Here is a 15,953-nt window from a genome sequence, read left to right on the forward strand (position 1 = left end):
CTCTTTGCAGGATTTTTTAATTCTGGAGGACAGCTGGATAAAAAAACCTTGAATGGAGGCTTTATGGGCTGCTCAATTAATGGAGGGATTCCTATCCTCTGCTTTGTTAATTGCAAAATAGAACTTGAGATGTTCACCCACTTCCAAGCAACAGGCTTCATCACTTAGTAAGGACTCGTTTAATTGCCAGTGTGGTTTAACCATTTTAACCATCAAATTAGAGATCGTTAGGGTCGTGGTCTGACCAAGGAGTCAATATCATTTTAGCTGAATGTAACTTAGCGATCATGTCTAAGGAAAGGAAAGGAAAACATGGTCTATACGAGAATAATGACTATGAGCCCTTGAAAAGTGGGAGTAGTCTCTAGAGGTGGGATTGGCCTCCCTCCACACGTCAATGAGGTCATAGCGAAATAAAAGCCACGCAAAATCACGGCTTTCTTTAGAAGGCGATTTAAGTTTAATTACAGGGGATTTATCGAGTATATGGTCTAAAGCCAGATTTGAGTCCCCTGCCAAAATCACACCTCCCTCTAGTTTTTTAAAAAAGACTTTAAAAGAGAATGGAAAAAGGCCACCTGGTTCGTATTGGGGGCATAGTAAATAAGAAAAGACACCATATTATCCCCTAAATGACCCTTCACCAGGAGGTATCGTCCCTCCCTATCCCTTAAAACTGTAGTTTCAGTAAATGATAGCCATTTATAAAAGCAAAGCACCCCCCTCTCTTTTTTTCGGAGGCATTAGCAAAAAAAACTCAGAAAATCCCTATGAATATATCTGGGAGTAAAGGAAGGGGCAAGATGCATTTCCTGTAAGGCCACTATATCGGCTCCCAGAGACTTATAATGGGAGAATATTTTGAGTCACTTAGAAAGGGAGACCAACCCTTGGACGTTATGAGAGCGCAATCGGATCATGGAAGAGCATTGCTTTTGGTTAGACATGGGAAGCTAGTGGCGAGGTCGCTATCAGACAAACCCACCCATCCATATAGAGTGTCAAATAATCCGAGGCAGGACAAAATTCCCAGGTTGACCCTCAGAAAAGAAAAGGAAAAAAAGTTAGGAAAAGGAAAAAAGAGAGGATCCAAGGATGCCAAGGCCAAAGAAAGGCCTGCATCCAACAGCAGATTGATTAACAATATGTAACATAAGATAACAAAATACTAATATCCCAGATGCTAGGTCAAGGACCAAAAGAGTCTCCACAAAGTCAAACAATGGGGAGAGTCTTTTAAATAGGGAGTATAGACTTTTACCGGTGCCCCGGGGTCCACATGTAAAACCCATAAAACTTTTAAAGCCAGCATAGTATTTTACCAAAATACATCAACCAGAATCATAAACCAGTTTGCGCACACACAGAGGCCAATGACCCACAACGGGGCCACTGACAGGCCTCCGTTAGAATTTAACAAACATTAATAAACCAAGACTTCAAGGCACCCGGTGTGGTGTTGTAGCAGCGGATTTCTTCCTGGAGGCTGGAGACTACAGAGGTAACAGTGTGTGTGTGTGTGTTTGGGGGATCCATTAGTTTTAGGCAGATACTGGGAGGAGGGACTAAGGGAGATAAAACCCAAATTCAACAGAAGTCTTTCCCCCTCAGAGAATGTAGAGAAGGAGTAGGATTTGCCCTTATAAAGAAATTGCAGATGAAATGGATAGTTCCATCGATAGTGAATATCCCTCTGTATCAACGGCGAGAGTAGCGGTTTGAAGGCCCTTCTCTTTTGGATGGTAGCCTGCAAAGACTTGGAACCGATATCCATCAACTTCTAGATCTGGATGTTCCCTAGCATAACGCATTACTGACTCTTTGACCCTCAAAAAATGAGGCTTTAGTATTATGTCCCGAGGAGGGCCTTCTGGCTGCAAAGGGGCCAAGGCCCTGTGGATTCGATCTATTTCCAAATTAATATCATCAATTGTCGGAACCGCTGAATGGATGAGGGAGCTCGCAATGGGTTCAATATCTTTTACCGTTTCAGGGAGCCCTCTAATTCTGAAATTGCCCCACCTGGCACGATTCTCAAGATCCTCTATTTTACTGTAAGCCTCATGTAAGCAATCCTGTAAGTCGGCAGTCATGTTAGAATTTTGAGTAACTCTGTTGACCAACTTTAGATTCAATCTTCTCGAGATGGTCACCCAATTCCCGAAAATCCTGATTCAGGTCGGAGGCAAATTTAGTGGTAGCTTTATCGAATTCTCTCTGCAATAAATCAGCAAAATGTGCAATAAGTATGGAATCCTCAGAATAATGTGGAGGTGCAGGAGGAAGGGCAGGAGAGGCTTCTGGACCATCATGTGTGGAGTATTGGTTGCCTGTTTTCCTAATGAAAATCCGCCATCTCCCTGTCTAGTAGGGAGGAAGTTTGGGAATCGTGAGCCGGAGAGAGGCTTGAAGCCTGTGAGGGAGACCTGAAAGGACTAGAAAGAGAGCCAGGAGGTGCAGAAGAATCACTCACATGAGCCATGGCTGCAGAGGATCTGTCATCCTGGCATCTAGGGTCAGATGGAGAAGGTGCAGTCCCCCGCAAGCGCCGCTGTGATCCTGTAGCAGCCGAAGAGGCCTTGGAGCCGGAGCCATCTTACCTCCCCTGCCCGCTCCTTTAAATGCAGCGTGGGATCCGCCCACTGACTTTCCAGCCGGTCAGGTTGGCATGGAGAGAGCTCCCGCTGTCTCAGCCAGAGGCTCGGATGTGTGCCTTAGGTGCAGGTGGCCTGGGGCCGCTGGTTTTTTCCCTTGAAGTGCCGGGATTGTGCGGAACGGTCAGCAGGACATCTGCTGTGGCCACCCGTGCATGCGCACTCTCTTTTAGCTTTTAAATGTTGTTTGAGTTCCTGTTAAAGAGAGTTCTCCTCATTTCCTATTTCTTCTGAAACCAATCACTTGGATAAGAAATAAGAGAAAAAAATCTCATTAATGGGGACTGAGGTTCTAAACCTTCCTCATGCTGCTAGAAAATATGATTTTATGTCTTTTTTGTAATATTACATTGTAATCCCAAAGCCAGCATTTTTGCTTTGCGTGCTAAATCTTAATGAAATATGATTTATTTGCAGGCAGTGTTTTCTTTCCCCCAGATCAGGGATCTCCAAACTGTGGCCCTTTTCTATCCTTTATCCAGCCCTGGATAGGCTGTCTCATTAAGATGAAAACACTAGAGGAAAGAAAATGTGTGTTTGCCATACATGCAGTTGACATTGAATGCGGCTGCAGCGATACCTCATTCTGATTTACTAAAAGGGCACGTGATGTGAACATGGACTCAAAACCCTGCACATTCCAATTCTGTATGGCTGAGCAAAAAGCCAGAGAAGTTGTTCTGATAATAGCTGTCTAAGAGGAAATTTTCCCTAATTTCCCGGGGGGAGCTACAGAGGCTACTGTTCTTTAAGAGACAACCACGTAACAACTTAAGTGCAGGATGTACAGCTGTTTTCTGTTGCAAGTTTGACTTGCACCTGCTTAATCAGGAATTATACATTTGTATAGATGGAGCAGACCAAATTATTATTTTATTTTTCTATTGTTTTATTTTATGCAATGTGTGACTATTACACTTTTTGCTGTGTTTTTACAGTGTTAATACTTTACCATGTTTTTTTTCAGTTCCTTATTTATCATCACAAGGCATCAATACACAGAATGCAGAGCATAAACCTCAGAAATAACCACTTTTCCAACCAGGGGTTCAACACTTTACCATGTTAAAGGAGGCAGAAAATATATACTACATTGAAACATTTAAAGGGTCCATCATTAATGCAAGAAAGATTGTTTTTTTAAGTGGAGAAGACCATAAGCACTCAAACACATAGCCGTATCTGGTCATACTGTATATTGTAAATTTTGGTATATTTCCTTGCCAAGGAGACCACAGGTGCTGCATACAGCTGCCTATAAAGAGCTTTAAAGGCGCGCCAGAGTCCTATATATCGCAATGAATGATATGTGGTCCATATGGGAAAGTTCAGGAAGAACCAGTCATAACATGAAAACAACTTATGTAATCCAAGAAAATAAATACAATCTATAACATTATAATTGAATATCCACATATTATCAGTCTAGCCCATGAAGGATAAAGAACATGTGGGTATCACATGCCTGCATGTATGGGTGGCTCCAGTGCCGGGTGTATGTCAAGAGGAGAGGAGATTCCTGATGGTGACACTAGGAATAACTCAGAGAGCAGGGAAGCCAATGGTTTCCGGAGTCCCGATACTCGGGCTATCGCACCCGAAGTGATGATTGTCGGGACTGGATGTGATGTAAGAACCTGGCGGAACTACTCCACAGGAATGCCGCTATTTGGGTATCAATAGGCAGAGATGTAGTCTGGTAAAGCGATGATGGAACTGCTGCAGTAAGTCTCGTACTTGAAATTCTGAACCCACTACATCAATAGGGCATCTGGTATATGAACACTAAAGAAAATTGCCAGATAGATGGTGTGACTGCATGTTTCGGGGCAGGCCTTTTCTTCAATTCACATGACACTAACTAGCTACAGAAAACAATTTAAAGGGAAACTGGGAATTGGAACAGCCCACTCAGTTTAACCCCTAATGTCCTGGCTTAAAATGTATTAAAACCATTGCTATAGTAACCAGAATAGGGCATAGAAAAGATAAGAATTCTCTCCAGTGGCTTTTCAGTAATTTTTAGCTATAATGCGATCCTTCTCATGGAAAAATTTTAAATCTAAAAAAACTAGATTGTTGGGGTCAATGGCATAGGCAGGGCCATCTTTAATATTGATTGGACCTTGTGCAAACATTTTCTTGCCCCCTCCCCCCCCCACACACAAAATTTTGTTCTCTGTCTGCTCTGAGACATACAATAAAAAGCAGCTAGACTCAAAATGAGTATACTGTAGTAGATCAGGCAGCGATTGTGATTGGTTGGCAGAGGTTACAGCATATCATTACCGATAACTGACTGGTTGCTAGAGGTTACATCACACATTACGGCTCACTGATTATTTGCTAGAGGTTACAGCACACATTATGGCTCACTGATTGATTGGTAGAGGTTACAGCACATCATTACAGCTCACTGATTGGTTGCTAGAGGTTATAGCACTTAATTACATCTTATTGATTGGCTGCTGAAGGTTACAGCACATAATCTCCTCACTGCCTGCACACCATGGACTAAGAAGGTGAGGGGACCCACCAATAGACAGAAAACTCCTTTGGATCCTAGGACTCCTAGGATCAGTGGCAGTGCTGTGGGGGAGGGTGTGATTAGTGGCAGTGCTGGGAGATTGATGGAATCAGTGGCAGTGTTGGGGGGGATGGGATGGGATAAGTGGCAGTGCTGTGGGGTGAGTTGAGTGACAGTGTTTGGGGGGATGGGATCAGTTGCAGTGCTGGATGGAGATGGGAGGTGACATTTCTAGACAGACCACCAGTGTAAGGGGGGGGATAAAAACTGACCACCAGTGTAAGGGCAGTTCTGTACTTATCACCAATGTAAAGGGAATTTTACACTGACCACCAATGTAAGGAAGAATTTACACTGACAACCAATGTAATGGGGGATTTTACGCCAATAATCAATACATTTCTGCACTGGCCACCAATGTAAGAGGGAATTTATACTGACCACCAATTTAGGGGAGGCTTTTACATGGACCACCAATGTAAATGAGTATTTGACACTAACCACAAATGCAAGTTAGGATTTTTTTACCGACTACCAATAAAAAGAGGATTTTCTACGCTGGCCACCAATGTAAAGGATAGTTACACTGACGACTAATGTAATATCAGCATTCTCTGTGACCAGCAATAAAAGGAGGGATTTACACTCACCACCAATGTAAGAGGGACATTCACACTGACCACTAGTGTGATTGAAAAGTTTCTACACCAAGCCCCAATGTAATGAGAAGATATACACTGACCACCAATGTAATTGAGACATTGAGCCACATGTTCACATTTGTGTGTGTCGGAAATGCATGCAAAATCACATTCCGGACACCACAGAAACATGCTGCCCTTTAGCAGATACACAGCAGTGCCATTAATTGTTAATGACACCATCAAGCATCCACTGACGTGCGTGCTTTTGCGTGCACCAAAATCCACGGTGCTGTGGCACTGTGTGGCTCGGTGTGATTTTGAAAAAGGGTCAGGGTCACATTGCAGCTTCTATTTACTTATGAATGAGAGTTATTTACATGTGAATGCAGACATGGTCTGCACAGGTGAGTCATCTGTGCATGTCAATAGGGCAGAGCTGGGGAGCATAAGTGACAGCACTTCACACTGAGATATTAGGACACAACACAGGGCGAAGACTTCAAGGGACAAGGAAATGTAAACCAGGACAGTTGGCAAGTATGGGGTAGCTGCTTTGGGCCCCACAACAATGACTGGGCCCAGGGCAGCTGCCCCTTTTGCCCCTCCTTAAAGACGGCCATGGACATAGGTGAGGTTCAGTTCAAGATCATTCTTATTACAGTCTCTCTAGTACCGTCCTATATTATTGGTCCAGTTTTTATAATATATGTTTTGTGGGATGATCGTTTTTTAACTATGTTCTATTCTGGTTTAATAAATTTTAAGCCAGGATGTTAGGGGTTAAACTGACCGGGGTTGTTTCAATTCCCGGTTTACCTTCATATTGTTTTCTGTAGCCAGTTAGTGTCATGTGACCTGATGAAGGGGCCCCCCAAAACATGTACAGTAGTTGCCACATCTATCTGGCAATTTTCTTTATTGTCCACTTACCTGATGCCCAGATGCCCTATTGGAGTAGTGGAGTTCCATAGCTTTACCAGACTACATCTCTGCCTACTGATGCCCACATATCGACGTTCCTGTGGAGTAGTTTCGCTAGGTTCGTACATAACATCTGGTCCTGGTAATCGTCACTTTCGGTGTGACAGCCCAAGTATTGGGACTCAGGAGGTGTCCAGCTTCCCTGCTCTCTGACCTACTCCTAGTTTCACCATCAGAAATCTCCCCTCCTCTTGACATACACCAGGCACTGGAGCCACCCACACATGCAGCCACGTGATACCCATGGGCTAGACTGATGGCATGTGGATATTCAGTTATGATGTTATGGATTGTATTGGATTTTATTGGATGAAATTGTTTTCATGTTATGCCTGGCTCTTCCTGAACTTTCCCATATAGACCACATATAATTAATTGCAGTATATAGGACTCTGGCACTCCTTTAAAGCTCTTTGTTCCTCTTCCCATACATGTTCATATGGACAGTGAGCAACGTTGTCCCAGTCAGTCCTTGTCTCTTTCTAAACAGGTTTTTTTGTGGTAGTGTTTGAGCGCCCCTATTTCTGTGTTTACTTCTATGCAGCTGCCTGTAAAAGTCCATGGCTGCACATGTATACGCAGGTCCCTGAGTAAATATGCATATGCTTGTGGGTGTACAACTCTGGATGCAAATTTCAGCAATCAGAGTAGTATGCCCATAAGCATGCATTTACACAGGAACTTGCTTATATACGTGTATTGGCACTGTGTTCTATAGATGAGTGAGTGCAGCACCTGTGGCCTTCCTGATAGTAAATACACCAGAATTTATGATTTACAACCAGATACATCCATGTGCATGAGCTGTAATGAGAACCAAAATTGCAGGTTTGCAGCCCCAGTGTCAGGCAAATGCTTACTGGCAAAAAATAAACAGGCTGCTTATTACCTTTATAGCTTCTAAATGCAGACAGGAATGTCCTGGGAGATGTTATATAGCAGTTTAGAGCAAGTCTCCCTGATCCATCTGCAGTAATCAATAGATTTCTAAACTACTTCTGAGCAAATCACATTCTGCCAGTTATGAGAGTCCACCATCATAGATATCTTGCAAGGTGATTCCCAGGAGGGATTTCCTAGCAGCTTTACTTAGGCTGCTGCCATCCTTGCCTATTTTCTTTACTTGTGAGTAAAATTTAAAATATTGATTTTATTTTAAAGAAATCATAATTTTATTGCACCACGTTGGAGTGCCTTCTTTTTTTCCTTTTATATTTTTCCTCTTTAGACTTTTTCTAGTTGACTTAAAAAGCTGCAACACCTTAGAACCCCTGTCAGGTTGCTATTTCCATTTCTGTACTTGTAAATGGATTCTGAAAAATACAAAATTAAAAGTTTTCATGAGTACAGGAATATAGGGTACACTAACAAGTATTCCAGCTTTTAACTTTTGTTGTCCTGCACTGTAAAAATCAATAATAAAATATTAGTTATTTAGACAACAGTTCCATGTTTATCTTAAAGCAGAAATCCAGCCAAAAATACCAAGATACAAATGCATACAGTGGGGATCGAAAGTTTGGGCACCCCAGCTAAAAAATTTTATTAATGTGCATAAAGAAGCCAAGGAAAGATGGAAAAATCTCCAAAAGGCATCAAATTACAGATTAGACATTCTTATAATATGTCAACAAAAGTTAGATTTTATTTCCATCATTTACACTTTCAAAATAACAGAAAACAAAAAAATGGCGTCTGCAAAAGTTTGGGCACCCTGCAGAATTTATAGCATGCACTGCCCCCTTTGCAAAGCTGAGACCTGCCAATGTCATGGATTGTTCTCAATCATCGTCTGGGAAGACCAGGTGATGTCAATCTCAAAGGTTTAAAATGCCCAGACTCATCTGACCTTGCCCCAACAATCAGCACCATGGGTTCTTCTAAGCAGTTGTCTAGAAAACTGAAACTGAAAATAGTTGACGCTCACAAAGCTGGAGAAGGCTATAAGAAGATAGCAAAGCGTTTTCAGATGTCAATATCCTCTGTTCGGAATGTAATTAAGAAATGGCAGTCATCAGGAACAGTGGAAGGTAAAGCAAGATCTGGAAGACCAAGAAAAATATCAGACAAAACAGCTTGCAGGATTGTGAGAAAAACAATTCAAAACCCACGTTTGACTGCACGATCCCTCCAGAAAGATCTGGCAGACACTGGAGTTGTGGTACACTATTCCACTATAAAGAGATACTTGTACAAATATGGTCTTCATGGAAGAGTCATCAGAAGAAAACCTCTTCTACGTCCTCACCACAAAAATCATCGTTTGAACTTTGCAAATGAACATATAGACAAGCCTGATGCATTTTGGAAACAAGTTCTGTGGACCGTTGAGGTTAAAATTGAACTTTTTGGCCGGAATGAGCAAAGGTACGTTTGGAGAAGAAGGGGCACAGAATTTAATGAAAAGAACCTCTGTCCAACTGTTAAGCATGGGGTTGGATGAATCATGCTTTGGGGTTGTGTTTCAGCCAGTGGCACAGGGAACATCTCACGAGTAGAAGGAAAAATGGATTTAATAAAATTTCAGCAAATTTTGGATGGTAACTTGATGCCATCTGTGAAAAAGCTGAAGTTAAAGAGAGGATGGCTTCTACAAATGGATAATGATCCTAAACACACCTCGAAATCCATGGGGGATTACATCAAGAGGCGTAAACTGAAGGTTTTGCCATGGCCTTCACAATCTCCTGACCTCAACATAATTGAAAATCTATGGATAGACCTTAAAAGAGCAGTGCGTGACAGACAGCCCAGAAATCTCAAAGAACTGGAAGACTTTTGTAAGGAAGAATGGGCAAAGATACCTCAAACAAGAATTGAAAGACTCTTGGCTGGCTACAAAAAGCGTTTACAAGCTGTGATACTTGCCAAAGGGGGCGGTACAAGATATTAACTCTGCAGGGTGCCCAAACTTTTGCAGACGCCATTTTTTTGTTTTCTGTTATTTTGAAAGTGTAAATGATGGAAAAAAAATCTAATTTTTGTTGACATATTATAAGAATGTCTAATCTGTAATTTGATGCCTTTTGGATATTTTTCCATCTTTCCTTGGCTTCTTTATGCACATTAATGCAAATTTTTAGCTGGGGTGCCCAAACTTTCGATCCCCACTGTAGCTCATCAAAAGATAAAATAAAGGATTACTATGCTTTCTTTTCTGATTAGCATGCTTCTTGTTAGCATAAAAAATGATGGGCTCCTTCCCTGTGCTGCTAATTCCTCTCACACTCCAGCTGTGTTGTACAGGGAATGTAAGAGGTTGGTGCTTAGGTCAAATTAAGGTACTAGAATTTAAAAATACATTTATTGATGTATTCATGATTGCATGTATTTGTGTCTTTCATGTTTGCCTACACTACAGTTTTAAATTGTCATAAGTCAAATCTGCATGATGCTTTTTGAATTGTTAAATAGAGATAGTAATTTTAAGCTTTCTTTTTCTCTTTCAGTGGGATCTGTATGCTGCAGCTATGCTGGTCGGCATACCAACTGCCGGGAGTATTGTCAGGCTATATTTCGCACAGATTCATCACCAGGGCCATCACAAATCAAGGCAGTGGAGAACTTTTGTGCTTCTATTAGCCCTCAGTTAGTTCAGTGTGTGAACAACTACACACAGTCTTATCCAATGAGGAACCCTGTTGACAGTAAGTTGGTTATTATTCCTGTTTGTTATGATATGCTGCCTGTTTCAATGTTGTGAGATTACTTGCAAGTTGAATCATTTAAAGTGGTACTTAACCCAGGACCCTGTATTCACTATATCTGGTCTCCCACAGTACACATAACATGAAAGTGCAATTATTTTAGTAAATATAAACTGCTAAATACCTTTTCTCATAAACAGTTAGAGCAGTCTTGTGACTTCTATCAGTATCCAGCAGAGCACTGGTTAAAGCTTGTAGGAGGAGTTTTCATTTTGCTCTAGGAGGATGCAGAACCCCTGACCTCTGTCTAAACCAGGGGTGGGCAAACTTTTTGACTTGAGGGCCGCAATGGGTTCATATATTGGACCCGGGGGCCGGACCAAGAGTAGATGAATGATGTGTATGTGTCATCCATAGTAAGTATAGTAATATTCCCCCATAGTAAGCATAGTAATTAATCCCCCATATAGTAATTCATCCCCCATAGTAATTAATCCCCCATATAGTAATTCATCCGCCATAGTAATTCATCCCCCATATAGTAATTCATCCCCCATAGTAATTCATCCCCCATATAGTAATTAATCCCCCATATAGTAATTCATCCCCCATATAGTAATTCATCCCCCATAGTAATTCATCCCCCATATAATAATTCATCCCCCATATAGTAATTCATCCCCCATAGTAATTCATCCCCCATAGTAATTCATCCCCCATAGTAATTCATCCCCCATATAGTAATTCATCCCCCCTATAGTAATTCATCCCCCCTATAGTAATTCAATTTACTTACCTTTGCTCCGCGCGTTCCTCTCGCCGTGTTCCCGCGCCGTTCCAGTCTTCAGGGCGGACTGTGAGAGGAGCCTAGCTCCCCTCACGTTCGTCACGCTGCCCCGCCTACACACATCATGACAGCCATCCTGACAGTATCACGCTCCGCGGGCCGGATTAAAAGGTCCGCCGGGCCGTAGTTTGCCCATTGCTGGTCTAGACAGTGCTGATTGGCCCTGTGGTGATCACATGCACTCTCAAAAAAAAACATCTCTAGCAATACACATCAAACTGAGCATGTGCAGAGTGACCCTACAGTCACAGAGGAAGGGGAGGATCAGAAAAGTCAGGATCAAACAGCCTTTTTACACATTGCAGAGGATTAACCCCTTAGGTCCCACAGTGAGTATAGCAAGCATGCTTTACTGCATATTCAGACTGATGTTACTGTTGTGGGTTTAGTAACACTTTAAAGAACAATCCTGGCATCAGCATGTTTACATAGTTACATTAGTCCAGTTCAGACCAATGTAACTGTGTATATGACATACCTGGCTAATGCCGCTGGAAGCTGGAAATTACTGAAGTAGACACCCCAACTCCAATGTTCTCCACTTGCTTATAGTCTACTACATGCACATTTTCCATCGTTTAATACCTAAAATACTGCTAGTACAGAAAAATACCTATTGATCTGTCAGAAATGTACTCGTCTAAGTCCTGTTTTGGGCTTACCACACACAACATTTTAGTGGACTTCACGCCCATTATTCTTTTGCTAAACTCACTCAAGCCTTCCCCATGCAATTCTCCACAACATAGAGTATAGTCATTCTCTAGCTCCAAGATAGTAGGTAATAGAGCTATTTAGACTCCTTGAGATTACACAAAGCACAAGGCATTTCTGAATCTCTGATTGAACAGGTGTTTTTGTGCACTTATACAGATATACCAAAACACTTTATTTCTGAGTCTGAGCAGGCATTTAGTATCTGAAAAAAGATAATGTATTTTTTGGACAATGGCAATGGACTTAGCATACAGGTTTGCAGCACAGCTAGAAGGCCTGTTTGCACAGGCTGCAATGTCTAAGCAATTATAAATAATTTCTGAGCACTTGAAAGCAATGTCTGAGCAAGTAGAACTAAAGGCAAAAGGGCAGAGGGATTGGAACCTGTGTCAGTTTTTATTGCTGTCTGTGTCTCCAGTAAGGAGATTCAACCCATTTGTCCTGTTTATTGTTACCATTGAAAGTGAAAGTAAAAAGAAAATCCCAAATTTGGATTATCCTCAGAAAAGTAATAGAGGGGAAATCTTCCAATGGGTATGCTAGTTCTGTTTACCTGGGGGTCCCCAGAGAATTCCCTTAATTTGCAGGGTTTTCTTCTTACTTCCTGTTTGGGTAAGGTAAATCTCCACAACAGGACACAGATGGCAAAAGAAAAAATCTGACAGGGGTTATAACCCTCTCTTGCTCTGTCCAAAATGAAAAAACACGTTTTTACCTACAGTTCTACTTTGAGCAGGCACTTTGCATCTGAAAAAGCAACTGTGTCTTTTTGGACACTGACAAAGAACATAGCATATAGGTTTGCACCACTATCAGAAAGCCTTTTTGAATCGACCGCAATTTTAGAGAAGTTGATCAGGCATTAATCTTCCAGAAAAAAAAACAGGTTGTTTTTGGACACTGATTATGGAAACAGCTAGCAGGTTTGCTGCACAACTAAAAAAAAGCTTTTTGAATAGGTCACAGTGATATCTTGGTCATCACTGCAGCTGCACCGATGAGGTATCACCCTTCCCAGCCATTCCCAGCCAGTGAAGTACCGGTACGTAATGGACAGGAAGCGGTTAACCAACAAAACAGAAAAATAGTTTTGCCTTGTTCATCTGAAATTGTTGGTTCAAATACCATTTCCATTGCATCAAAAATGTGGGGGGCATAGTTTTCTGTAGGTGTGAAAAGAATGGAGTAACTGATAAAGTGTACATGTGGAATTGGAGATGAATCTTTACTTAGGGTTTCAAATGTTGACATTTTGGGAAGGTCTGAAAGTTTACTATGAGGTAAGAAAATGTTTGACCTGTAAGGCCTACAAAAGGGACAGCTGGAGAGAGGCCAAAGCTTGTATGCTGGTTACCAATTTCCCCCTACTAAAAAGTCTTTTAACCTAAATGTATTGTTTCAGATAAGGAGGCAGAAGCTTGAATCTTGTATCCCTGAGGGGAACTCAGGGTTTCCAAGGAGAGAAAATTTTCCTTTAATTTTTTTGGAACATCTTTGTTGTTGTACCTTTTTAGTGGATGTTTTTTTAGGTGTTGAATGACAAGATGATGATGATAGAGCCTGTTCAAATGTCACCCAGCACTTAGTCTCCACATGTTTACTCCAAGACTTACACTGGATGGAATACTTGAAGATAGGGCCAGGTCTGGGGAGTCATACCACCTAAAGCCTTGTACACACAATAAGAATATTGGACAAATTATCGTCCTTTTTTTTTCATGCTAGTCTCATATCGAAAATGAATAGGTTACTAAAGTTACAAAAATTCTTTCAAGGTAGGATACAACTTCAGAACTGATGTAATCTATTCTTTTATTTCCGAGCATGCACGGCCACTCGTTTTTTTTCGTACAAATACTATGCCAATTATGCAAAAATTGTTTGTTCTGTTATATTACAAGAAAAATTTTCGTGCTTGTCACATGAACTGTCATGATTGACTCTCCAAAGCTGTGTACTAACCAACAGATTATCGGATGATTGTGCAGAATGTACTATGCAAAAATGTTTTGGCAGACTCAAGGGCCCTGATTCACTATTGGGCGTGGGCGCATATTTATGGGCTTAAGCCCAATTTTCATGGGCGTCCGTCATTTTTTACCCTGCAACCTAATTCACTATTGAGCAGAGCCCATAAGCAGATGCCCAATCTAATTCACAAAAAGACACACGCCCGAAATCAGACTCACAAAACAGACTTGCTAAGAAGCAAGTCTAAAACCATGAAAAATCACTGCAGAGACATGTTGACTTAGAAATTTGCTTTGCCAAATATCAGGACTTCACTTTAAACAATATCTGCTATTTCAAAAAAAATTAAGAATGTGTTAAAAATCGTTTTTTTCAAGGAAATCGACACAGTAAAAATCTAGAAGCCCATGCAGTGTCTTTGGCAGATACAACTGAGCATGTGCAGAACACATTTTAGACCTCTGCCATGGGCGTTTGCTTTTTAGCCACTGACTAATAGTGAATCTTACTGTGGATTCCTCTGACAGCCGGCACTCGCTCGCGTCTATTGTGTTTAATAAACAGCACTAAGCATATCTTCATGTAATCTAACTAGATTTCCTTAGTTCTAGTGATTCTATTTTTGTTTCTTATCCTTTATAATTATTTCTGTAATGATTTTACTTATTTCAAAGGTCTAGATAATATTTATTTTGACAGCTGAATGTAAAAATAAAGGTCCACAATAAAAAAAAAACAAAAAAAAAACAGCGTGGGTCCCCCCTCTCATCCTTACCAAGCCCTTCAGGTCTGGTATGGATATTAAGGGGGAACTCAACGCTGAAATTTAAAAAAAAAAGCGTGGGTCCCCCTCAATATCCATACCAGACCCTTATCCGAGCATGCAGCCCGGCAGGTCAGGAAAGGGGGGGGACGAGCGAGCGCCCCCCCCTCCTGAACCATACCAGGCCACATGCCCCCAACATGGGGGGGGTGCTTTGAGGCAGGGGGGGCTCCCCCCCCAAAGCACCTTGTCCCCATGTTGATGAGGACAAGGGCCTCTTCCCCACAACCCTGGCCGGTGGTTGTGGGGGTCTGCGGGCGGGGGGCTTATCAGAATCTGGAAGCCCCCTTTAACAAGGGGGCCCCCAGATCCCGGCCCCCCCCCTACATGAAGGAGTCTGCGGTACATGCTCCCGCAGACTCCTTCACAAAAAAAAAAAGTGTGGTGTAAAAAAAACACAGTACAGGGTCTTTGACAAGTCCTTTATTAAAACAATGTCCCCCGAAGTAGATCCAACGTCAATCGCGGCGGCGGCGGCAGGGACCCGAAAAAAGAAAAAAAAAAAAGGTTCCGCTCCAGTCCCAGGCTTCCAGCCTTGTGAAGAAGAGGCTAGCTGACAGTTCTTATATAGGTATGGGGCGGGGCCAGCCGGGGACATCATCCGAGTGACCCGCCCCATGTCACATGCTTGCTGTTCCCGGCTGGCCCCGCCCCATAGCTATATAAGAAATGTCAGACTGTCTCCTGCATTCAGCTAGTTAGCCTCAGCGGAGAGACAGGGTGACATTTCTCAAATAGGTAAGGGGCGGGGATGATGTGCCCGGCTGGCCCCGCCCCATACCTATATAAGAACTGTCAGCTAGCCTCTTCTTTACAAGGCTGGAAGCCTCCGACGGGAGCGGAACCTTTTTTTTTTTTTTTCTTTTTTCGGGTCCCTGCCGCCGCCGTGATTGACGTTGGATCTACTTCGGGGGACATTGTTTTAATAAAGGACTTGTCAAAGACCCTGTACTGTGTTTTTTTTACACCACACTTAGTTTTTTTGTGAATAAGTCTGCGGGACCATGTACCGCAGACTCGTTCACGTAGGGGGGGGGCCGGGATCTGGGGGCCCCCTTGTTAAAGGGGGCTTCCAGATTCTGATAAGCCCCCCGCCCGCAGACCCCCACAACCACCGGCCAGGGTTGTGGAGAAGAGGCCCT

The 15,953-nt window shown here is 42.3% G+C and overlaps 1 protein-coding gene across 4 annotated transcripts in view; it reads left to right on the top strand.

The window, feature by feature from the left end:
- RECK (reversion inducing cysteine rich protein with kazal motifs) overlaps nt 1–15,953 on the top strand; it is a 449,691-nt gene that overhangs the window by 158,196 nt on the left and 275,542 nt on the right. For all 4 annotated transcript variants that reach the window (XM_089657195.1, XM_089657193.1, XM_089657194.1 and 1 more), the window contains exon 8: nt 10,256–10,453. In XM_089657195.1, the coding sequence (XP_089513321.1) occupies nt 10,256–10,453 (198 nt within the window). The remainder of the gene's footprint in view (nt 1–10,255; nt 10,454–15,953) is intronic.

The sequence above is a fragment of the Staurois parvus genome, unplaced genomic scaffold, assembly GCF_062004578.1.
Source record: "Staurois parvus isolate SC_StPar_1 unplaced genomic scaffold, SC_StPar_1.0 ptg000974l, whole genome shotgun sequence".
NCBI classification, from domain to species: Eukaryota; Metazoa; Chordata; class Amphibia; order Anura; family Ranidae; genus Staurois; species Staurois parvus.